Source organism: Emydura macquarii, unplaced genomic scaffold (assembly GCF_026122565.2).
Source record: "Emydura macquarii macquarii isolate MOO-44397 ecotype Brisbane River unplaced genomic scaffold, CSIRO-AGI_Emac_v2 contig_3235, whole genome shotgun sequence".
NCBI classification, from domain to species: Eukaryota; Metazoa; Chordata; order Testudines; family Chelidae; genus Emydura; species Emydura macquarii.
This window is the reverse complement of record NW_027133372.1, coordinates 96,164-122,147: the sequence shown is the minus strand read 5'-3', so window position 1 is coordinate 122,147 and position 25,984 is coordinate 96,164. Positions and strand designations below refer to the sequence as shown.

The window sequence follows — 25,984 nt, the reverse complement described above, 5'->3', positions numbered from 1 at the left end:
CAGTTCTCTTTAACAGTCTGTTTGGGAACAATTGGTTTCCATTATGACCGGGGGAGGACTGGGCTATCCACTATGATGTTATTATTATTTATAAATTATTATTAATTATAATGAGTGTGTCTGTCTAATCTTCAGACTGCAGGACTGGGAGTCAGGACTCCTGTTTGTTTTGTTTTGTTTTTTACAAACTCTGGGTTTGGAGTAGGATATAATGGGTTAGAACAGGAAGGACTAGAGGCTGGTCTTCTGGGTTCTATCCTGGGCTCCCCGAGGGGAGTGGAGTTTAGTGGTGAGAGCAGTGGGGGCCAGATCTCACTCAGGGGTCTATGCAGTGCCTGGTGCAATGGGATCGGATCTTGGTCAGGAGGAGCCTTTAGGCACTATTGTAGTTGCAAATAATAACAACCTTATAGAAGAAGGAAGCAAATAGAGTCACAGTGTGTAGGTAGCGATGACGCCTTGTTCCTCCCCAGACCTGCTCCCTGCAGGTCTCAGAGTCAGAGCCGGCTACAGCTGAGTTTGACTGCTTTCCTGCTGCCCTCCCTGCAGATAGCCAGCACAGTGACAGCAGAAGGAAGCGGATTGTGGTCTGCCTTGAGCATTGCTAGCAGAACCACAGCAAACTCTTCATTCTGGCTGCCCCTGGAGCGGGAAAGAGCCTCCAGGCGGTGGCCGTGGGGCAGGTGGTTAGGGAAAGCAAGCTTGTTTGGCTTCTAAATGGGGCATGGAGTTTGGCTCTGAGCTGGAGAGCTGCAATAAATGAAGCCCACAAGGCCAGGGTGCCTCCCATTCTCCTTTGACCATGGAAACCAGAGGAAAGGGGGCAGTTCGTACTATGGGAAGAAGAGAATAGCTGGAATGTAGGAGCTCTTCCTGGGCTCAGATACTAGAAGCGAACAGAGTGGTCAAGGCCATATGCTGGCTCTGTGCCATGCAGGGAGGCCCTCTGCTGATGGGGTTATTCCCTGGGGGCTAGGGGACACAGCTGTTCAACAGTTCAGATTGTACCCTGGGGAATGTCACAACCCTCTTGTTCAGGCTTTGCCTGTTTCGCTCCCTCTGATCTCTTGTTCAGTTCCCAGGTGAAAGCCCCTGACTCCCTCCAGCAGCCAAACCTTAACAACCTCATCTACCTCCTCCTTTGTTCTCCAGCCAGGGTCTTTGCATAGGGTGGGGAAATCCTCCTCCCCCTGGGTCATTGGTTGCTAGGTGTCAGTGTGCTGGTGACTGAGTTTTCCATTGTCTTTTTGGATTTTCCATTGATAGGGGCTGCCCTTGGCCAGTCTTTTTTTTTTTTTTTAAATGACCCTGTCATGGGGCATATGTACCTCCTGCCAGTCCAGCAATCAAAGGGTTAACACAGGCACTGCCTGCCACGGTTGATTGGCAGCCTCAATGTAGCTGGGAGAATAATAGGATGGGAGTGGGTGTAGTAGTTCCCAGAAGAGTGAGCAGGCCTGGAGGAGGGAACTTCTGCCAGCAAGCTGCTGAAGAGATGACGGACAACCCCTTAGAAGGAGACAGCCGGAAACCTGGTGGAGGTAGGCAGGAGCTCAGGGCAGAGCTGGAGACTATGAACCGTGATCCAGCTTACTTAGCCTGAGGACCCTGAGTTGGAGCCCAGTGGAGTGAGTGGGTTTGGGTCCCTCTACCAGCCTCCTGATGGACTTACTGGTGCCCCTGGGTCTGAAGACCCTCTCCACTCTTAATAGACTGACAGCCTGCCAGGCTGAGTTCAGCTGCCATGCCCCATCTGGCCAGAGGAGGCACTGTTCCACTGGCACTCAGACCCATTCAGGCTCAGACAGGTAGGTAACATTCTCACCTATGTCTCCCATCATGTCCTGAGAGCAGGCATTCTTCCCCCCCCCCCCCCCCCGCCCCTGCAATTGACAAACAGTGCTACACAGAGGTCAGTGGCTCTCAACCTTTCCAGACTACTGTACCCCTTTCAGGAGTCTGATTTGTCTGACGTACCCCAGGTTTCACCTCGCTTAAAACTACTTGCTTACAAAAGCAGACATAAAAAATACAAAAGCGTCATAGAACACTATTAGTGAAAAATTGCTCACTCTCATTTTTACCATATAATGAAATAAATCAATTGGAATATAAATATTGTACTTACATTTCAGTGAATAATACATAGAGCAGTATAAACAAGCCATTGTCTGTATGAAATTTTAGTTTGTATTGACTTAGCTAGTGCTTTTTATGTACCCTGTTGTAAAACTAGACAATATCTAGATGAGTTGATGTACCCCGCTGGAAGACCTCAGTGTACCCTTGGTTGAGAACCACTGACACAGAGGAAACTGAGGTACTCAGAGGGGGTCATAAAAATTACAGAAAATTCCTACTCAGTCACATACTGAAACAGTCTTGTGTATTCATAGACAGGGTGATCCCTTGTCTATTGTACTGTCTCTATCTCAGTGTTTCAGTTATCTGCTGTTGTCTCTGTTGGTTCTCCATTGATAGTCTTGGGACAGAGCAAGGCTAGGCAATTGAGCCTTGCATTACATCACCAGCTAATGAGGCAGGCATGACAACTCCTACTTGAATGGGCTATCTCCAAGACACATTAGCCCTGGGGGACTAACTTCTATTCCAAGTCCATAAAGCCTACTTTCAACATAGTTATATTATTTCTTAAATATTGCCTGTCACTACTGCTTGCAATGATCAGGAGTCTTGCTAAGTCACGAGCTCTCTGTACATGCCTTACATGTTACCCTTTATGGTTAAATGCCTGGCAAAACGCATGTTTGATGTACAGTAGAACCTCAGAGTTACAAACACCTCGGGGATGGAAGTTGTCCGTAACTCTGAACAAAACGTTATGGTTGTTCTTTCAAAAGTTTACAACTGAATATTAACTTAATACATGCAGAAGAAAAATGCTGCTTTCCCTTTATTTTTTTAGTAGTTTATGTTTAACACAGTACTGTGCTGTATTTGTTTGTTTCCCCCTCTGCGGCTGCCTGATTGTGTACTTCTGGTTCCAAATGAAGTGTGTGGTTGACTGGTCAGTTTGTAACTCTGGTGCTCATAACTCCGAGGTTCTCCTGTAGTGAATTTATCAGGTCTGAGACAAGAGTTGCTTGCAAAGAACAGGGGACCCTTTGCCACGGGCCCTCTGTGTCACCGTCCTGGTTAACCCAGTTAACCCCCAAGGGGGTGGCTCACTCCATTCCCTGTAACTAGTATGTATATAGGCCTCCCCGTGGGGCTGATCAGGAGACTTGCAGTGAGTATCAAATCCCTAGCAATGTCACACTCTGCATCCTGGGAAGAATTGCCCTCAGAGAGTGACCCACTAGGGCAGAGCTCATGGATTGGAGGAACTAGGGTTCTTCCCCATATTTTTGTTAAATCTGATAAACTGGAGAGGGTTCAGGGAAGAGCTCTGAGGATGATTGAAGGATTAGAAAATGTGCTTTATAGTGAGCCTTGCAGAGCTCAGTCTATTTAGTTTGAGAGAGAAGGTCAAGGGTCGATTTGATCAGTCTACCAGTACCTACATGGGGCAAGGCTTTATTAATGGGATCTTCAGTCTAGCAGAAAAAGATATAACAATCTAATGGCTGGAAGTTGAAGGTAGGCAAATTCATACTGGAAATAAGGTGTCAATTTTTAATGGTGAGAGTAATTAACCATTGTAACAATTTACCAAGGATCCTACTGGATTCTCCAGCACTGAAGTTTTAAATCAAGATGGGATGTTTTTCTAAAAGCTCCGCTCTAGGCATGATTTGGGGGCAGCTCTCTGGCCTGCGTTGTACAGGAGGTCAGACTAGATGATCACGGTGGTCCCTTCCAGCCCCAGAATCTATGATCCTGGGGAGTTGAGGACACACAGCCCTTTGGAAGTCTAGGCCCTGGGCTGTACTGTGGAGATACAGTCACACACCCACCTGGCCTCTCCCCTGGGCTAGGAGTTAACTAGACTAGAGACAAGATTTATTGTTCACTTGTAGCAGCCTGGGAGGCCTGAATCTGGGATCAGTATCGCTTGCAGTGCTAGAACTAGAGGCCCCAGCGCCCCATGTTCCACTAACACCATTAACCCACAGGCAAACCAATGCAGCATGTGCTTCTGCAGGATCCCCCAGTATGGATCTCAGGGGAGGAGGAATTATATCCCCCCTGTATCAGGAGCTGGGCACTAGGGTGTCCTGCAGAACAGCAAGAAGACTCCAAGGCTAGATGTACTTCCAGATGGGCTCTGGCATCTTACAACATGGATAGCAGAGGTGTCATTGCCCCCTGGTGGACAGATCCCCAGAGCATGGATGCAAGCACTGTTACATCCCCCTGCATTGCTGCAGCCAGGTCCCTTCATGGGAACCCTTAGGTCCCAGACAAGCTAGAAGGCAAAGCCCATTGGAGTCTTTCCTCGTTCATCCCCCTTCAGGACAGTGCAGTGTTGCTCCTCATGGTCCCTCCTTCGTTGCCTCAGGCAAGAGGCCCCTGGGAGATCAGGAAACTGCAACACTGCCCGAGAGTCAGGATCCCAACAAGGGCAGACAGAGCAGGGGCAAACCTGAAGCCAGGAGTAGTCAAGGAATTCATAGTCAAGTCCAGGCCAGGGTCAATACCAAGGGTCAGTCTCCAAGTCAGGTTTCAGGGTCCGAGTCGGGAGGCAAAGGCCAAGCCAGGCATTCAAGCGCAAAGAACAGTCATGGAACTCCTGTACTTGCCTTGCAGTTATCAGGAGAGTGGACGTGCCCAGGAAAGCCCCTTGAGTTTATATAAGGCAGGGAGCCAATCAGATGCTGTGCGGCTGCTGTCTGTCAGACCCTGGAGGTGCAACTTCCCATGGTCTGTGTCCACAGTGGGTCATGGGAAGTGGAGTGCAAGTTGGCTACAGCTGCTGCTGAGTGGCAGCCTGGAGATGTCAGCTGCCTCACTTTACAGGCATAGGTTCCAGACCCTCGGGGTCTTACAGTGGGGCTGGGAGAATGCAGTCAATCCAGGGAAATGAACGCCAAGCCTCTGGGAGGGAGGAATCTGAGCTGCAGGAAGGGATGATAGGGATGGAGAAGGGGCAGCAAACTAGATATCAGTTTGCAATGGGACCAAGCTGCAACTTTTTGGACTCTCTGTACATCATTTTCCTATAGTGGAGCAGACTGGTGATAGGCCTGCACCCTATTTCTCTGGGGTCACCACACCAGAATACTGGGCCACATCCCCAGCCGCTGTAAACCAGTGTCACTCCATTGGAATCAATGGGCCATATACCCAGCTGGTGTCAATGGGTGCAGCTCTCCTGGAGTCAATGGAGTGATACCAATTTATTCCAGTTGGGGATCTGACCCTGTTGTGCTGAGCTCTGGGTACCACATCACCAGAATGAGATAAGCAAAGTGGGAGCTGCTCGGAGAAGAGCCATGATGCTGCTCAGGCAGCTGATTTAGCAGGAAAGAGGAAACATGCTTGATCAGGCTAAGTCAGGGAAGCAGCAATGACGGCTGGTGGCAACACAGAGCTATGGATCTACGATGGGTTAAACCCCCGAGGAGGAAGGAGCTTAATTTGATGGCCAGGGGAATAACTGGGAGTCACAGGATGGAACTTGAGTGAAGGACAAGGGAAACTGAAGAGCAGGGAGATGGCTCAGGCTGGGGGATTGGCCTCCGGGGGAGGTGACGGGAACTCCAATGGCATTGAACATGACTGGCCAAGACAATGGGAAATGTCCTGCAGGGAACAATCCTGCCTTGGCCTCGTGGTGATGAGCTGGGTAGTCTAGTGGGCCTTTACCATCTCTAACACCAAGGGGTCTTTGATGGGCATTCCCTTACTCAGATCTCACTGACTGGAAAGAGATCCTCACACTCAGCCCTTTGTTCAACCTTATCTGTTGCTCCTAGTTAGTATTATTTATTATGTGTATTATCATAGCATCTAGGAGCCCCAGCCATAGAATCATAGAACCATAGGGTCAGTAGATGACCCTTGCCGTTCCTTGTCTCATTCCCTGCCAACATGCAGGATTTATTGTGTTTGTGAAAGGTGCTGTACGAACACAGAACAAAGCGTCTACCACATAGTTGTCCCCCCACAATCCTGCTTCCTCCTTGAGGTTGCACCCTGCAGAGACTTGTGGCTGTGGAGTCTCGTGGTTGGACTCCCAGGAGGTAAACATCACGAGGACTGGTCACTGGACACAGACTGGGGGGGGGGAAGCGGCATGTGGGCCACAGAGGTGGGAGCTGTGTGGGAACAGTGCCAAGCCAAGCCACGCTGTGGTGGCGGGAGCAGTGCCGAGCTGAGTCGTGCGAGTTGGTAGCTGCTGGGCCAAGCCAGACTGAGCTGGGAGGAGTTAGTGGTCTTGCACACATTCTCCTGTTCTGTTATGGAGCTGAGGGAATGAATCCTGAGAGCTGGAAAGTGGGTCCCCTCCACTCCAGTCTCCTTCCATGTCACAGCATGGGGGAAGCACTTACCCCTCCAGTGGTGTATTTGCCTCCTGGTTACACCCTCTGTGAGGAGGGGAAGATCTGCCCTGTCAGTGCCTGCTGTGTCCCCTAATGCCCACGGAGATGCCGGAGGACAGTGCTGGCTCCGGAATGGGTCCAAGGCACTGGGGCATCCCCAGGAGGAGCGCGGAGGTGGCTAGGAAAGCAGGCAGCTCCTCTTGGGTTTCCGTTTGCGCTGGCTCTTCCGCATGGCGCTCAAGGCAGCGCTGGAGGCCTCCACGAAGATGTCTGTGATGTTCTCCTGGAACTTGGCCGAGCACTCGAGGTAGGTCACGGCACGCAGCTCATGGGCCAGGGCCTCTGCCTGCAATAGAGGGGAGTGGTGTGAGACTTGCAGAGGGGGTAGGGGTGGGCAGGGGGTGGAGACACTGCTATGGGGAGGGCATGGTACAGCACGGGGCCTCCAGGAACCATTCCTGTTGGGCATCACCTGCCCTGGCTGTCATCCTTAGGCTTCCCAGTGCCTCTGGCAGGGCCCAGGACATGCACTGCTTTGACTGACTGAATTGTCGCCTTGTCACGACCTCATCCCAGCATGGCGTCGAGGAGCTTGGCTGAGCCCTGGCCCGTTATCTCTGGAAGTGACTATTTTTCCTCCCTCCCCAGAGTGGGGCTGAGAATTCAGGAGGGTGTGTGCTGGCCAAGCAGGCCAGGGGGAGCTGCCTCACCTGGTGGTAGGTGATGGGCTCCAGCCGGTCCTCGTGGAGCCGCCTCAGCAGGATCTTGTCCTTTCTCAGGTCAGTCTTGCAGCCCACCAGGACAATGGGGACGCCCTTGCAGAAGTGATGCACCTCCGGGTACCACTGTGCAGGGAGAGAGACGGAGACAGAGTGGAGGGGCTGAGCACTGGGGCAGGAGACCCCACATGTCATCAGGGGCTTTGGGGGAGGGTCTGAGCCCCATGTTCATCCCCATTAAATCATAGAATGGGACATATCCCTAAGGAACACAATAGAGGCCAGCAGAAGAGGGCTAGAATCACTGTAGAGTGGGGCAGGACAGCTGGCAGTGGGGGGGAGTGCCTGGCTACTCCAGTCCCAGCCTCTCCCAGCAGGGGGCACTATGGGGAGCGGGGCAGGAGTTCTGTCTGTGTGGAGAGCTCCCGGCTACTCCAGTCCCAGCCTCACCCATTTGATCAATAGTTGGTTTTGTTACCTTTGTGAGAATGTTTTCGAAGCTGCTGGGACTGGTGACATCGAAGCACATGAGAATCACGTGGGCTCCCGTGTAGGAGAGGGGACGGAGCCTGTCGTAATCTTCCTGCCCTGTGAGGAGGAGATGAAGGGCTAGGGTATTTAGTGACCTCCAAGTACAGGGTCCCCCTTCCCCTGGCTGTGAGAGAGGGGATCCAGTCCCTGGGGACAACCAACCATGGGCTCTGGACACACCTGCATGTGTATTCAGCCACCCACTCATGCATTCACACATACACTTACATATTGACACACACAAACATTTGCTGATACATATGCATGTTCACACACTTGTGCACTCACATATGCACAGATGCATGTACATGCGTGTGTACACACACACACTCTAGCACAGTGATTCCCAACTTTTTTGGCTCGTGGGCCACGGATATCATTTTTACAACCCTGAAGGGCCACCAGTCTCCGCCAGCAGGCTCCCACCTCCCCCCCTCACTGCAGCCAGACGGATGGAGTTCAGTGAGGAGGCTGCCTCCTTGCTGATCTCCCATCTCCCTGGCTGCAGCAGGGAAACCACACACATCCTGTAGCTCTGTGTGCTCCATCTGGGTCCCTAGACAGTAGCTCCCTTCTGCAGCCAGGGGGACATAAGATCAATGCTCCCCTACCTCTGGCTCCAGCAGGGACCCCAGTACCTAGGGACCCAGGCAGAGCGCTTTGATCTCCCGTCTCCTTGTCTGCAGCAAAGAACCTGCACCCATTTTTAGCCCCATGGAAACACGCTCCGCTGGGGTCCTTAGGCAGCAGTTCCCTTCTGCAGCCAGCAGTAGGGGAGCCATGGGCCACTTGAAAGACCCTGTGGGCCACTTTTGGGCCCCGGGCACAGGTTGAGGACCACTGCTCTAGCACATGCCTGAACTCACACATACATACACTCTCTGCTGCTGGAGAGACCCCCGCACCCCCAACAGCTGGCACAGATTCCAGGAGGGGAGATCCATAGCTCCTCCTGATGACATGGGAATCTTGACTCTTCTCTCTTCTGACTGCCTGGTACTGTCCTTGCTGGGCTGTCCCATGTCGTAGGAACCTGCAGTTCCTCTTTCCTGTTTATATGTCTGGGGCAACGCCGGGGCTGTCATCTTCCCCCCTCATCAGTTAGATCTTCTGATTCATTTTTATTTTGTTTGATTTATGTTTTCCGATGTTTAAAGATTCCTCCTACCCATTCCAGACACGCAAACGCACAATCCAGTGTGAGAGAGGCAGCGTTGCCCAATAGTTAGAACCTAGGCCTCCCTGCTCTGCCACAGATTTCCTGTGTAACCTTGGGCAAATCCCTTAGCTGCACCGTGCCTGAGTGTCCCCATGTGTACAATGAGGATTATAGCACTGCCCTGCCTCACATGGGCTTTGCGAGGATAAATACATTAAAGATTGTGAGGAGGTCTGATACTCTGGAGGTGGGAGCCAGATACCTATCTAAGATAAACAGATAGCTGTACACACACCTAGAGCCCTCAGTCCCCCTATTCGCCCATGCCTTGAGCCCCAATTCTTCCTCACACCCATTAACTGAGTGATAGCCCTGCTTTCACAATGTGGCATTGACAACTCTCATAATTTTATCATGATGGCTGGTGTTTCTCCGAAAGCACCAGCTCCTGGAGTCATTTGATTATGGGTAACTCTCAACTATCATTTAAATAAAAAGGAAGGTTCTAGCCCTCATTGAGTGGAGGAAAGTCTGAAAAGGCAATGGCTCATAAACCAGACAGCAAAGAAAAAGAACTCCCAGTTTATTAAAGATCTCATGATTTTTTTAAGCTGATTTTGTGAATCTCTGAGGCCTGTGATTGGCAGGGGTGACCAGTCCTGGGCTGTGTCACTTTAAGCTCAGGATAGGGGACAGAGCTTGGCACACCAGCATCAGCAGAACCCAGAAAGAACTTTGATCCCAGGGCGCTGAGGTGGGCCTGTGGAAAAAGGGCCCTTCTGTTGCCAGGAAAACGTTTTAAGAAAATTAAGGCAAAAAATACATTTTATAAATCGAGGAGGTCAGATACTGTGGAGATGGGAGCCAGATAAGTATTTAGGAGAGCTGGCTTTTTTAAAGCAAACTTGTAAAAAATGTGTCCCTTTCTTTCAAAAACCATCATAGTAAAAATTGGCTTCTTTGAAAGTGTTTCTTTTTCCATCGCAGAATTGCATGCTAATACAATCCACACTCTGATTTGCATAACAGGGTGCACCCAAACACACCACGCACATTGAATCAGATCCAGCTACGTACACAATTTTAGATCCAGTGATGATTTGCATAGCAAGCCATGTCCTAGCTGTTACACACGCACGCAAATAGACTGGTCAATTTTTCTATCAGGTGCTGGCTCCCTCAACTGTTCACATTGGGCATTGAAGGATCATACTCCCCATTCTCTCCCAGTACATACCCGCTGTGTCCCACAAATTGATTTGCACTGGCTTGCCACCAATCTGGAAGGAGGCAGAGTACTTCTCAAACACCGTGGGGACGTAGACCTAGGATGAGAAAGGACGGGAGAGTCACTGTGCTGAAAGGAAAGACACACAGCCATCCCATGGGGAGCTAGCATTCATTACTGCTGAGAATGCATGTATCAGGCTATCTAAAGTCCTCACGTGACCTCCATCATGGTAATAACTGAGTGACTCACAATCTGTAATGTATTTATCAACACCCCTGTGACGTAAGGGAGTATTACATCTATTGTACAGATGGAAAACTGAGGCACCGAGCCAGTCAATGATTTGTGCAAGGCCACAGAGGGAGTTTGTTGGAAGGGCAGGGACTTGAATGGAGGTCTCCCAAGTATGGCCCTTAATCACTGACTGTACTGTTCATTCACTGCAACAGTGTGATTTCCCTGTGTCATGTGCTACTATGGGCCAGGATATTTGTGTCGTGTGTCTCCTTGGGGTTTATTAATAATTCTTGTTTTATTTAAACAGAAAGCTGAGCCAATAACTGGTTTTTCAGTTCAGGTGCTGAACTGAAAGATCAAAAACCAAAATGTTTAAACCAAAATGGATTTTTTTTTTTTTGCTTTTCTCATGGACACAAAACAAAACAACAACAGAACCCCACAACACCAACTCCCACCTCAAACTCTTCTCCAAAAAACCAAACTCCCAAAATAAAATTCATTTGGGTCAAATGAAATGTTTCATCCCCCCCTCCAGTTCTTTATTTCATTATAAGTTGTTTTGGGGGTGTGGGGAGTGTTTCATGGTTTTTGTAAAGGGAAATCATGCCTCACCAATCCACTAGAATTCTTTGAGGGGGTCAACAAGCATGTGGACAAGGGTGATTCAGTGGACATAGTGTACTTAGATATTCAGAAAGCCTTTGACAAGGTCCCTCACCAAAGGCTCTTAAGCAAAGTAAATGGTCATGGGATAAAAGGAAAGGCCCTCTCCTGGATCAATACCTGGTTAAAAGATCAAAGACAAAGAGTAGGAATAAATAGTCAATTTTCAGAATAGAAGGAGGTAAATAATGGTGTCCCCCAGGGGTCTGTACTGGGACCAGTACAGTTCAACATATTCACAAATGATCTGAAAAAAGGGATAAAGAATGAGGTGGCAAAATTTGCAGATGATACGAAATTACTCAAGATAGTTAAGTCCAAAGCAGACTGCGAAGGGTTACAAAGGGATCTCACAAAACTGGGTGACGGGGCAACAAAATTGCAGATGAAATTCAATATTGACAAATGCAAATAATGCACAGTGGAAAACATAATCCCAGCTATATATATACAGTGATGGGGTCTAAATTAGCTGTTACCACTCAAGAAAGAGATCTTGGCATCATTGTGGATAGTTCTCTGAAAACATCCACTCAATGTGCAGCAGCAATCAAAAAAGCTAACAGAATATTGGGAATCATTAGGAAAGGGATAGATAATAAGACAGAAAATATCGTATCGCCTCTTTATAAATCCATGGTACGCACACATCTTGAATACTGCAGGCAGATCTGGTTGCCCCATCTCAAAAAAGATCTACTGGAATTGAAAAAGGTACAGAAAAGGGCAACTAAAATGATTGGGGGCATGGAAAAGCTTCCATATGAGGAAATAATACTTAGACTGGGACTTTTCAGATTGGAAAAGAGACGACTAAGGGGGGATATGGTAGAAATCTATAAAATCATGACTGGTGTGGAGAAAGTAAATAAAGTAGTGTTATTTATTCCTCAGAACACAAAAACTAGGGGTCACCAAGTGAAATTAATAGGCAGCAGGTTTAAAATGAACAAAAGGAAATATTTCTTCACACAATGCACAGTTAACCTGTGGAACTCCTTGCCAGAGGATGTTGTGAAGGCCAAGAATATAATGGGGTTCAAAAAAGAACTAGGTAAGTTCACAGAGGATAGGTCCATCAATGGCTATTAGCCAGGATGGGCAGGGATTGCTGTTTGCCAGACGCAGGGAATGGCCGATGGGATGGATCACTTGTTGATCACCTGTTCTATTCATTCTCACTGAAGCATCTGGCGTTGGCCACTGTTGGAAGACAGGATACTGGGATAGATGGACCATTGGTCTGACTCAGTATGGCCGGTCTTATGTTCTTATAACAGACTGCCTGGGCTAGTTAAGGTCTAGATTAGACCAGCTTTCTGTTTAAAGCTCGACTCTTCTAAGGACTATAAAATCTTTCCAGTTACTCGGGTCGCTTTGAAATTTGGTGTGTCTCATGGGGGAGCGGGGTATGGTTAGTGAGCTAAATATGGGCTCATTTCCCCAAGGGGTTACTGAGTCTGTACTGTGTAACACTGTCACCACTAGGAGGTTATACAGCGTGATCTATACTGTACAGTCAGAGCAGCACAACTACAACTTGTGTGTGCAGCCAGTGCCATACAGCAGATGAGCATGTGGCCTGGGGAGTCTGGAAATGCCCTTGTTCATTGTTGGAGGTGACCCAGACTGGCTGAAATCTCTCTAGCCACCACCCCACTGCAGTGTGTGAGAGGAGGCCGGCTGCCTGCCAGGGCGATCCTGTCTGGGTGAGCTCCTGCTGGCTCCTTGGGGAGGGTGTTTGCTGGCTACCTTAGCAGAGCAGGTTCCCTGGACAGGGAGAATGTCTCCTGGCCAGGACTCACCCCAGAGATCGCTTTCACTTCCCTTGGCCTGCCAGGCTCCCACAATCTGCTGGTGGGGGGAGTTTCCCCCCCACCCCCAGAGGTTCCTGCCTGCTCCATAGGGGGCTGGCTTAGAGCGCCTGTGAGCGGGAAATAGGGAGGGGGGCTTCTGGCAGGTAGGGGATGCTCTTTGTACCAGGGGTTTGACCCCGTAAGGACAGATATTACCTTGGGGACAGAATAGGTGGGCAAAGCAAGGCAGGTTTAGTGTCCCATGGGGGGAGCAGTGGGAGTCGGGTTCTCTCTGGGTTGGGGTCTCCCAGGGGGAGCAGTGTGTGCATGTGTGTGTGTGGGTCTGGGGCAGGGTCCCACAGGGGGAGCAGTGTGAGGGGCAGGGAGGTTTCTCTGGAGCAGCGTCCCATGGGGAAAGCAGTGTGAGGGTGGGGGCTCCAGGGCAGGGTCCCATAGGGAGAACAGTGTGTGTGGGAGAGGGGCTTCTCTGGGGCAGGGTACTCATGAGGGGAGGAGATAAAGAGGGGGTGCCTCTCCACAGGTCATGCGACTGGGGGAGGGCTCTTACCCTGGGGAAATCCCCCTTGGCGAAGACCATGAGCAGGGAGGTCTTTCCGCAGCCCCCGTCCCCCACGATCACGGCTTTGATCTCGGTGGCCCCCGACTCCGTGGGCCTTGTCATCTGACTCTGTTCTCTGTCTCCTCGCTGCATCTCCAGTGCCCTGTGTCCCCCAGCCCAGCTGGGGTTTCTTCCTGTTTCCGCTACTCAGCTGCCCTGGTCTGCCGCCTGCCAGCAGGCACCGTTCCAGAGCCCGAGACCTGGATGGGGCAGGATCCCTCCTCCTCAGATCATGCCTGAAGCTGCTCCTGTGTACGGTGAGTCGGTGACCTCAGTTCTCCAGGCCTCCTCCTCCTCAAGCGTCCACCACACACAGAGTTACTCTTGGCTCTGAGACTGCAGGTGACACTGGCTTCCGTCCCACACCCAGCTCTGGCAGGAGGGCGTGGCTGGGAGCTAGAGGGGTCCGCACCCTGCCCGGGCCCCATGGCCTCCTGCGCACTGGGGGGAGTGGGGACAGGTGTGGCCAGGAATGTGACTAAGACGGGCAGAGGTGAGAGAGAGTGATATAGAAAGTAAATAGTGACACACACTTGCTCACACGCTCACTCAGCAGGTCTGGATTTAGGCTTGGCAGAATTCAATCTTTTTTTTTTTTGTCATTTCAACAGATAATATCAACATTTATATTTTAGCATTTTTTTCCAATTTGTAGTGATTTAAATTTTCACAGTTGTGGGAAATCACAGCTGTGTGTGTGTCAGAGAATAAGGGAAGGGGTCAGACAATTCTTATTTAATAACAATAGATGCTAAGATTCAAAAACACAGGATCCAAGCATAATTTTTTCGGGCCCAGTACAAACTAGTAACAGGGGCCCCCTCCCACACTCCTACCACAATCCCTCATCCCATACATACTGGGCCCCAGTAAAGTGTACCCTTCCCCCCTCCATGTGGGGGCCCTGCAAAAACGTAATGCTTTATAACTGTTAAAACACAAACTGCCAGCCTCACATGTCAGAATATACCAACTCTAATCAGTTTGCAAGCAGCATTTTTCTGACTTTGCCTAGCTGCCCATTTCGCTGGGTCATTGATGGAAATAGTTTTTCTTCAGTTTGTGTGTGTATGCTGAAATTGACATTTACCGATATCACCAATAAAAATCGAATCCTTCCAAACCTATCTACACTGCAGGTGGGAGGTGTGATTCCCAGTCCAGGTTGACCTGGTTAACCTGTGGAACTTGTTGCCAGCGGATGTTGTGAAGGCCAAAAGTTAAAAAACAATTCAAAAAAGAATTAGATAAGTTCATAGAGGTCCAGCAACAGCCATTACCCAAGATAGTTAGGGACACAACCCCATGCTGGGTGTCCCTAAGCCTCTGGCTGCCAGAAGCTGGGACTGGACGACAGGATGGATCACTCAGTAGCTGCCCTGTTCTGTCATTCCCTCTGAAGCAGCTGGCATTGGCCACTGTCAGAAGACAGGATACTGGGCTAGATGCAGCCACTGGCCATGCTGCAACATCCACACTGCTATTTTTGCCACATCAGCTCAAGCAGGGCTAGTGCAAGTCTATCTACTCGGTCTGGGTACTACACTTCTCACCTGCAGGGTAGATGTACCCTTACGTATGCTCAAAGTCCACACATGCATGCACAATGTCATCAGCTCCCAAAGTTACACAATCATGAGTCAGGTGACAAATAATCAGAAGAGCCACTTTGAAATCTGGAGAATGGCCTCACAAAATGAGGGTCTTTTTTTTTAAAGATTAAATTGTGTCTTTCGGCTTTTGATTTTTGAACTTCTCCTGCCCCTCTCTCCACTCTGTGTGTGTGTGTGTGTGTGTGTGTGCCCTCTCTCCACTCTGTGTGTGTGTGTGTGTGTGTGTGTGTGTGTGAGAGAGAGAGAGAGAGAGAGAGAGAGAGAGACGCAATCATAGCATGCCAAGTAAGGGGATTCTGGCCCAGCTGCAGGAGCTTTCAGTACAAAGCTTTCAACTTCTCCCCGAGTCCCAAAAATATAATAGATTCATTCTGTGTCGTCCCCCCAGCCACACACCTGCCCCTCTGTCAGAATCCATGTCCACTTCTGCAGCTCCCAGGCCTGGGTTCTTCACCCCCTTCTCTTAGACCTGATGTTACAAGGATGCAGAGCGATGTGGGGAGTGAATGGGGCCAGATCCCCAGTTGGTGTGGATTGGCTGGACGGGACTGGCAGTATCTGAAGGCTGTGAGGCCGAGGAAAGGAGAAGGAATCCTGAGGGGGGTGGAGGGGAAAGGGGGCGTGTAACAACTCATGAAGCTGTAAGCCCTGTGCCCTGAAGTTTTACACTAGGGAGCTCACTACTATTGGTGAGAGGGGGGAGGAGCCTTCTATAACTGCTTCACAACTCCGGATGGACAGAACCACTGCCCCCCAGGGGAGGAGCTTTTTGCTGCCCTCTGTTGGTGAACTGGGGAAGTGACTGAATGAGCCAGATCTCATTTGCATTTTTGTTATGTGACAGTTTGGGTCATTTTGGTAAAAATTTAATAAAGTTTTGACTCGAGTGGTAACGAGACATTATTATCTTGTTGGGTGAGCAAAGGGCAAGAGAACTGCACAAATATAACCTGGTTAAGAGGTCATCCTAACCAAAGTTCAGGCTGGTACGGTTGGGTAGTGGTGTCAGGGTATATGCACTATAAAGAGGTACTTGATGTTTAGTGGGAATCTAAAGTGGCAAAGGATGTATTTAGAGTCTTTTATGCAATTGATCTTCTTCCCTAAAAGGCTTTGAGAAGAAGTGTTTCTGTCGAAGCTTTGTGGCCAGGGATGGGTCAGAGATGGCTACTGGCAGAAGCTGCAGAGTGAATTGGAGAGACGAGGGCGAGCATCGATAAAGCAAACTCACCAGAGATGGGTTAAGTGTTGGAAATTCAAGACTGGACCATGTAGCTCTTTCCTTAGGGGCTGGAGACAGATCTGCCTGACCTCTAGACTATGTCAACTATGGACAGCAAATTGTGAGTGGGGTGCTGGGTGGGGAAGGGGGAAATGAGTGCTAAGGGTGGAGAGCTGAGCTAAAGGATTTTGACCGAAGACATCATGGAGCGGGTGCCTTACTTAGTAGTCATATATATATAAATTAATAAATCAACTTATATATATATAATATAATATATATGTTGATTTATTGTTGCTGTACTTTCCAGAGTTGATTTTGTGTCCCTTCCCCCGATACAGTTCTTTGTTTCATACACGCTCACTGCATATGGGTGGGGTAAGGATGTCTGTTAAGGTCACCTGTGGAAGGTATTAGGTTTTTCTCCAGGTTTCCGGGTGGGGGCTCAGAGTGTTTGTTAATTTTAAGAGGAACCTTAGATATTTGAACCTGGCCCTTTTAACTGCCCCCTAGGCCTGGCAGAAGGCTTGGTCAGAGCTCAGGATCAGGTTCTTGACTGGGTGGTGGAGCTGTGTCCTGCAGGGAAAGGGTGGGATCTGGATAGACTGGGCTACACACCAACTAAATGGCCAACAAGGAGTGAGAACTTGAAGTGTAACCCGTGCTAATTCAGGACAGGGTGCTGCCTCCCTCTGGTGGCTGAATTGTGGATAGTGGTTAATTAGCTTGTTCCTGCTGTTTTGCTCACATAGCTACTCTTTTAGCTTCAATAGCAAATGCCTTTAGATCCAGAGATTGTGGGTGTGAGCCTCACGCTTGGCTAGATGATCGTCACACCCACGTTGGTCCCATTACCTCTTTGGCTTCCTTGCAGTCAGCAGGGGCATCCAAAGTCCAGGGTACAGGGAGGATCCCTGAGTCAGAGCCTTCAGCTGGGCCTATCAGTACTGGCACTGGCTACTCATCTTCTCGAGCCCTCCCCCCAGGAGGGCAGATCCCATAGAGTCTCACTTTGGTGCTGAATGCTATCGGTCCCCCAAATACTCCACAGGATAAAAGCAGGCCTTTCTGGGCTAGTCCTATCCTGACTACATCGACCTGCCCACAAGGCAAGTCTGCCGCAACCCCAACGCAACTCCGCAACCCCTTCCCCCTCCTTCCCTGGCCACTTATCGTATCTAGCGAGATAACACATATAGATAAGATGGATAACATCACTTTCTTACTTGCACTGCAGAAGTGGGAACACTGCAGCTTTGTGAGCTGGACACAGAAACTTTTAACATGAGATATCCCCGTGTACTGGGTAATAATGCAAAGTGTCAGACCCATGTAAAACCTGGCAGGTTAACTTATTAAACTGGCCAGGCTGGTCAAACACCAGCCAGGTGGTAACCCTACCCCAGCTGTGCTGGCAGCAGGGCCCCATCCAGCAGCCGTGCACCGTGCAGCAGAGCCCCTGAGGATCCTGGCTTATTTCTCTGAGTAGCTGCCGTGGAGTCTTTCCCAGGCCTGCACCGGCAGTAAAGTGCCTTTCTCCCCCCCAGCACCTCTGTGCCCCTTGCACCTGATGTGCAGGTGATCCAGGTGAGGCTGTTCTTGTTGAAGGGAGCAATTAGTGGGTTTAATGAGGTGGAAATCTGATGCTCTGACCTTGGGGAGGCAACTGAGAAGGTGATTCTAGGAATTTTGTCTGTATTGCTTGTCAGCTGAGCTGTCTCAGCCCTGGGTTTCCCATCTCACCTCAGTCCTGACCCCCAGCCACCCTCTATTTCAGCCCTGGGCTCCCCATCTCACCTCAGTTCTGACCCCCAGACATGCTATCCCAGCCCTGGACTCCCCCCACACAGCTCTGCTGGTGCCCTTCAATCCTGACCCACGGCCCTCTACTACTCCAGTCCTCTAGGTTCTGTATTTCTTTTCTCTTCCATTAAGACCTAGTCTACATTAGAAAGGATTTGCTGGTATATAACTACACTGGCCACCCTCGTAGTGGAGACCCAACTTATGCTGGGAAAACAGTGCTTTTGCTGGTATAGCTCTTACCAACTCCCTGAATGAAATAAGTTATACTGGCAAAAGCTTTTTTTTTGCACCACTATCATGGCATCTGCACCCAGGAGGGGTTTGCCCATGTAGCTATATTGGCAAACCCTTTGTACCATAGACTAGGCCTCAGAGGAAGGGAGAAAAATACCAAGCCTAGGATTTTGTACACTAGGGCTTTTGCTGGTATAGAAATCACATACCCTGTACCAGCAAAAGTTTCTCATTTTTAAAATATCCCTCCAAAGGGCCATAAGCCAAACCAAGAAAAAGCTGTTTTCACAAATAAGAGTACCCACATGGGAAGTTACACAGGTGTAGTAATGGCAGAAAGTATCATGTGTAGACAACTGGATAGATGCTGGCTACTGCTGGAGAAAAGAGCTCAATTTGGACAGACAGCATCTGAGGAAGTGAGCTGAAGCTCATGAAAGCTTATGCCTGCTGAAATTAAATTTGTTAGTCTTTAAAGTGCTACAGAACTCTCGTTATTTTTGCTGTATACAGACTAACACGGCTACCCCTCTGGAACTCTGTGCCAGGTGGTTCCTGAATATGTGCTGCCACCTTATGGTCATTTCTTGTCATGCAGTTTCCCATCTCTGCTGTGGTAAAACCAGTGCAGCACTCCACACTCCCAATGGGCTAGCAAAGGGGGGGCTGGTGCTTGAAACTGCCACCTGGCTGGTGTGGATTTAATTCTTCCCTCCCAACTCTGATGCATGTGTCTGTTCTCTGCAGGGAGTAGGAGTGAATCACAAAGGGACCCTGAAAGTTCCTGGCACAAACTCTTGGGAACAGGGAGCCGCCGTGTCCCCCTATTTCTGTGTTCTGGTGGGGGAGGGAGTCTTTAAAATACCAGCTCACAGAATCCCATTGATTAGCCCTCAGTAGTAGGAGTTGCTCAGACCAGCAAACAGTGTAGTGTTTGTCATCTGGAAACAGGACACAACCCCCCACGCCAGCCAAGCAAAGAAACATGGGTTCAAAGGGCTAATAAGCACATGCTTGATGGCTTGGTATGTGGGTGTGTGAAGGGGTGCCTCCCCTACACAAGGCCTTAAGAGAGAGAAAGGGCCCATTAACCCTGTGACAGGCGGCACCTGGAGAAGAGTCAGGCATGATAAGCTTTTCAGGGATGATGAAGGCCAGTGGGGCAAAGGAAAGGCTGAACTGCTATAAAACCCGGAATAGAGCATACGAAGGGGGCTGCAGTGTGACGGCCTGGAGTCGTGCTCTGGGCTTAGATAGGGAAAGGGGGAAACATGGGGTGGGAAGAGAATTGAAGCCCTGGGATCCTGGCCTTGAGGGAACGGTGCACAAAGAAGAGGGTGGAGAGGGTACCTCACAGAGGTGAAGTAGGAAGCAGCCCTGGGAAAGAGCAGCAAGGTTTTCAGATTTTGGCCACTAACTGAAGGAACCTGGGCTGGAACTGGGAGTAGTGGGTGGGCCCAGGTTCTCCTACCATCCACTGGGGCAGTGCACAGACTGGGTAGTGGAGCAGAAGACCGCCTGGGACAGTTTGTCCTGTAGGACTTTGATACCTGAGAAGGTGAGGACTATAGTGAGTTGGCTGAAGGGCTAAGCCACAAAGAGGGAGCACCCGGCGTGATGGAGTGGGAGGAACCTGATTCCAGAGAGAGAGTGAGCATGGGGTGAGAAACTGAAGGCAGGGTTGTCAGGCTGATTCTGAGCTAATCCCCAGATAAGCAGCAAAGAGGCGCCTTGGTGGTGACTAGCAAAGCCCATGACAGGACTGTGGGGAAGAGTCACAGGCTGGCTGGCTCTTTAAGGAGGATATAGGTCCAGGCCAACCTGGGAGACACTTCGCTTGCCTTCCCAGGCAGGGCATGTGACTAAATCAGGTGTGGCAGTACAACCAGGTCCCTGCTGGGTCCCATCAGTGAAATGTCTTTTCCACACTGGGCAGAGTGAGGCATAAAAATCATAACATGAGGGCATCTCATGAGTACTGGGCAATTTTATCACATCAGGCAGCATCAGAGCTCTGTTTCCTTTCTTTGAGTGTTTCTGCTCTCTTGGCTGGAAAAGGAAATGACTTGCCCAAGGTTGTCTCACAGGACAGATATAATAGAAAGCTGTTCTTATCTGTGAAAGCTCCTACTGTCTTTAGGGTGTAATCAACTGTGTTAAATAGCATGAGAATTAGCACCTTCTTCATTGTTTAATTTTCTCTATCTTTCCAAATAACACATTTATCTGATACATGGCTTTAACTTTGGGCTAGTCTGCACTTAAAACTCACAGCGACACAGCTGTATCGGTACAGCTGTGCCACTCTAAAAGCACTTGTGTAGCCACGTTATGCCGATGGGAGAGAGCTCTCCTGCCGACATATTAAAACCACCTAGATGAGCAGCGGCAGCTAGTTTGGTGGGAGAGCGTCTCCTGCCGACATAGCGCTGTCCATACTAGTGCTTATGCCGGCAAAATTTATGTCACTCAGGGGTGTGCTTTTTTTCACACCCCTGAGTGACAAAAGTTTTGCCGGCATAAGTGCTAGTGTAGACAAGGCCTTTGTCTTGAAAACTCCCATCGTTACGGTATGTAGGTCCGGGGTGTATATATATTACACACCCCACATGTCTGTTACCTATGAATATATATTTTAAGTTCATGTGACAATATCTGACATCTGCTTCTTACTACAAACCCATCCAATAGTAACAGATGTTGAAAAAAATGCATTTTGACTGGATGGGCATGAAAGGAAATAATGTTTTAATCTTAATGTTGAATGGTAACTTTATTGTATTCAGCCAAAGTGTAATAATCCAAGAGAAAGAAAGTCATTCCAAAGAAATGAATGAATGCCAATATCCATATAGTTAAATAACATATACATTGCCTGATTGAGTATTAAACATGATTTTAGACAATTAAAATAATTGTGATAAGCCTGGTGTGACAGATGTCTCAACCACATGCAGTATCTTTGGGGACCATATTATATTAAACGTATGAATGTTTTATGTATTAATGTGGACTAGGGATTGTACTTTGCTCCATGGGGAAAGGTTACTGCAGCTCCTCCAGGAACTAAAGGCAGATCCATATCCAGACACAAGAGGGGTGTAATCAGCGGGTGTGCTCAAAGATATTCTGTTTTACTTTTGGGGAATGATGATATGGCTTTAAAGGATGTGAATCAGATTACCTCTCTCTGTTAGCTCCAAACAAGGGATGGCGACACCCAGATTGCAAATGGAGTAGCTGGCAGGGAGAAGAGGGTGGGCTGTATCCCAGCTGCTGTATCAGAGAACTAACACTGTGAAGATCAAATTACCTTCCTAATAGATGCAAACAAATACCTGAGGGTATTGAGGGAAGGAGGAGATGAGATAGCCTTTTGCTCCATGGGAGCAATGAATCCCGGATTAAATGTTGAGTCCTAAAGCCCAGGGGAAGGAGAACAGCTGTTTGCCCACCCTTGAGACAGTACAAAACATGGTGATGGTGAGGTCTCTGGCCAAAACTGGTGACACTGAGGCAGCTACAGAGCACTGCCAAACTCGTGACACCCACCCAGGGGTGAGAAATGTCCAAATTAAATGTGCAACCGCTGCTTGGGAGTTGGGAGAGGTAACTACAGAAGGAAGAAAGTGGGGCTTCTGCACCCACTCTGATTGCTTGGTGGTCTGTGGAAATGCAAATGACCCTCAGTGGGATGGGGGAGGAGCTGTTGCTTGTGACTATATGGGAATCCATTTGTAGAATGTATGAAGTTGCTGATATTATGGAGTTATTAGGAAATGTTCCCATGAAAATCAGCCCTATCCTGAATGCCTGTCTGTATTCAGCGGGGGCTAGCAGGGTTGTATCACATCCTCCTAGAACAGATAAAATCGGATAACTTTGAACGACTGTGCCTTGATCAACAGTAGTTATGCTAAGGAGTAGCTGCATCTGTTGAATACCAGTGTTATCTTACTCCTTGGGAAGAGGGAGGGGAAGCTAGGAGCAGTGGATATTTACCAGGAGCAGAATAAAGGAAGACAAGGGACCAGGAGAGGTTTAAACAAGGGAACACACAGAGACTGTTTGCCTCCTTTTCTGGACACTGATGACCCCCAAGGGAAGGGTGAGCTGGTGGGGAAAACGGGAGCAGGTTTATTGTTTTGTGTAATCTGTGCTTTGTGATTAAGTAAAAGAGCAATAACGTGTTAGGAAGGGCAAAGCGTGTTAAATGCTTCACCACTTCTGCATGCCTCGGACGAGAGGTAACCTGTGAACCAGGCGATTCACACCTTTGGGGTGGTGTTCAGGGAGATGGTATGTTGGGGAAGTCTGGAGAGTCAACCCTGAGCCTGGAGGATCTAGGTAGCTGGAGAGTGGGTTCTAGCTCTCAGGAGGAAGTGTCAAGGGCAGGTCTGGGGAACCCAAGATTGGGGCTGTAGCTGGACTCTAGTCAGGCTCCGGAGGCTTAAACCACCTGAGTTTCCAGGGGCCCAGAGGTTTGGATCCCCCTGAACAGTCTGGTGGGGAGCCAGCAGGGGAGCTGTAGCCTAAACCTCTAGGGAGAAGGCATGGGACAGGGTTCCCTGCCAGAGAGGGGCGACAGCTAGAGATCTGATTGAGGGGGCATTCCTTGAGCACACCACGGAGAAGGTGAGAGGTGTAGTTACCCTGAAACTATGACAGAAGGGAGGGATGGGTGTCTGTGGGGCAGGGTCTAGGTCCCGGGAAGCAGTGAGAGAGGAGGGGGGTCTTTTCCCAGGCAGTGCTGGTTTGGGAGAGGGGGAGGCGGGAGACTCTTGACCTGTGGAAATCCGGCTTCATGAAGACGATGAGCAGAGAGCCCCCATCACCCACGATCAGGGCTGTGCTGGCAACAGAGGCTGATCCAGCAGCCCCACGAGCCATGCGGTGGAACCTCTGAGGCATTCTAGCTTATTTCTCTGTGTAGCTGCCGCGTCTCTCCAAGGCCTGCACCTGCAATAAAGCGCCCTTCCCTCCCAGCCCTCTGTGCCTCTTGCACCTGACGGCAGGTGTGCCAGGTGGGGCTGTTCTCGTCAGAGGGAGCAATTAATAGGTTTAATGAGGTGGAAAAGTGACACTCTGACCTTGGGCAGGTGGCTGGCTGAGAAACCACTGATGGAGTTCCAGGGACTTTGGCTCCGTGGCAAATGAACAGAGCTATTCCAGCCCTGGTCTCCCTCCTCCACACTTCCTTGCTAAAGCCCCTCAATCCTGACCCACAGCCCCCTTGCTATTCCAATCCCAGTGGAGATGAATACAGCCTGAAGTAATAGCTTGGAGAGGTGTGAACGACCCCAGTCATCTCGGTGGGGGGTCTCATTCCCCCTCCCCTCATCTTGGCACTGAATGCCTGTGCCATGCCCTGAGCATGCCTGGTCCCAGTGCCTGGCACAGACTTGGTCTGTCATGCCCTTGTGCGGCCCAGCAGGAGTTCAGCAAGCCTGTCCCAGCAGAGAATTGATTTATCGTGCCTGGGACTCTTCCACTGGCCTCTGCGCGGCATCATTTGCTGTGTAGCCTCCAATGTGTCCTATATCCGCCTAACTCCACACTGTCGGCCAGGCTGCAGATCCCCAGCACAGGACTGCACCCCAAGCTAGACCAGAGCAAGACTCGGGGGATAGCACTGGGTGAGAAGGGGTGTTTGTGCAGGGTTGAACTTCCTCAGAATGGCACACCCCACTCATGCTTCTCAAAGGAACTCTGGTATGGCCCAGACCCCAAGCTGGCTGAGAGGTCTAATGTGCCCAGCACGTGAATCTCCTGAGTGGAGGATGTGAACTCATAATCCTTGGATTCCAGGCCTGGTGCTGCTTCCCTAAGCCACCAAGAGAGCAGTCTAGTCATGGTGTGTCACTCATAAAGGTGCTCCTGAGGAAACAATAACTCGCAGAGGTGTGAACTGTCTGTAAGCAGAACCAGGAAAGCTTTTTGTAAATTCTGAAATACAGGGCTTGTCTACACTTGAAATGCTGCAGTGGGTCAGTGAAAACACTTTCTACATTGACGGGAGGGGTTCTCCCGTCAGCATAGGAAATCCACCTCCCCAAAAGCTGGTAGGTAAGTCGACAGAAGAATTCTTCCATCAACTTAGTACTGCCTATGTTAGAATTTAGGGCTAGTCTACACTTAAAACGTACAGTGGCACAGCTATTTTGGTACGGTTGTGCTGCTGTAAGAGCACTTAAATAGCCGCATTATGCGGATGGAAGAGAGCTCTCTCACCTTCATTCTGTGCAAAAATTGTGAGATTTCAAATCAGGACAAAACCAAATGTCAAATGCTCAGAATTTCCCACAAGATGGAAATTTTGTGGGGTTTTTTTTTTGGGTGGGGTGGGGAGGAAGCCTTAGTGATTTCCCTCCTTAGCATACCAAAAAAAAAAAAAAAAGTGCAGCTTTTTTTTTTTTTTTTTTTTTGGGGGGGGGTGGGGGACGGACGGAGGGGCCATGGCTGTATATAAGAAACCCCTTGACCAAATGACCCTAAATGTATCCCAGAAAGTATAAGTCTGGGCTCTGATGTAGCATACCAATATCTATCCCTATCCACATGGATTTTACAGTGCTTTGAAAATTAAAAGGTGATCACTTTTTTGGGAGGAGGGTCGGGGGCTATGTTCTTAGGAATCCTTTCACTAAACAAGTCCACATGTGCTCCACAAAGTCTAACCCAACCCCTAAAGTGGCCCATCAAATTTCAAGGTGCTCTGACTCCCCCGGAGTATTTTAGAACGCCTTGAGTTTTTGCATTTCCACAGGAACTTTACTTCAGGATGCTCCTGTGTGTGTGCTTGATTTGGTAGCTTAGCCCGGCATGTGTGCCACTTTACCGATCCAGAATGAAGGTCTAAAGACTTTTGAAATATTAGGTTTGGAAGTTGGATCTTCATTAGATGAATTCTTGGCAGTGATCCAAGTTTTAGGTGGCTAGTGCCACTGGTTTATTCTCTGGCTGGGAGTAAAAAATAGTGATAGGCCCCAGTACATTTTTAAATATGGCTATTCTGGGGGACTCTATCTTGAGAATCCCTTGTCCAAATGACCCCAAATTTGCTCTGCTTCCTCCATTCCAGCCCCACAATTGTCAAAGCAATTTTCAAGACAATCTGATTATGTCTGTAGATTTATACAACTGTCACAGCCCTAGTTGAGCTCCCCCTGTTGGACATTCATTGTGCTGATGGGTTTGGGCCTCCACACACTAGACCCATGTGCTTTGAGCCTCTCTCAGGACTGGTCTACACTTACCTGGTGATTTGGCGGCAGTTGACGGGAGTTACGCAAGCTACGCAGAGTAGTTTGCGTAACTCCCGGGGACTGTTGTGCTTCCCTTCTGCACGCTATCTTCACTGCACTGCGCCGTCGACGCAGCACTACGCCACTTGAGTGGGGGGGAATTAACAGCGTCGACTTCTGGATCGACTGAGCGGGTCTTCACTGACCGCTCAATCGATCCAGATAGGTCAATCTGATGGTGGCAAGATGTACCCTTAGTCTGAGTAGGTTCCAGCACCGTCTCTCCCCGTGGCCTCTCTGGTACACTTTCTGGGCACAGACTCTGTCTGTTATTCCTTCATGGAAATGAGACCCTGCAGCTCAGCTGCCATACAACCCCAGGACTAATACCCTACAATCCCCCAGAGCTGATCCCTCCAATTTTGTGGGCACTCTGAATTACAGATCACCTCTTCAGGGAC

At 49.4% G+C, this 25,984-nt stretch overlaps 1 protein-coding gene and 1 long non-coding RNA gene across 2 annotated transcripts; one reads left to right on the top strand and one right to left on the bottom strand.

Moving 5' to 3' along the window:
• Positions 1–1,450: 1,450 nt before the first annotated feature.
• Positions 1,451–16,352, top strand: LOC137142576 (uncharacterized). Its single transcript, XR_010916965.1, has 3 exons — positions 1,451–1,541; positions 13,504–13,661; positions 16,128–16,352. It is a non-coding gene; the product is annotated as an uncharacterized lncRNA (long non-coding RNA).
• Positions 6,625–13,497, bottom strand: RHOD (ras homolog family member D). The gene is made up of 5 exons (XM_067531980.1): positions 13,354–13,497; positions 10,093–10,180; positions 7,644–7,753; positions 7,157–7,291; positions 6,625–6,792 (listed from the first exon to the last, which is right to left on the bottom strand). The coding sequence occupies exons 1-5, from the start codon at positions 13,495–13,497 to the stop codon at positions 6,625–6,627; spliced, it is 645 nt and encodes a 214-aa protein (XP_067388081.1).
• Positions 16,353–25,984: the final 9,632 nt, after the last annotated feature.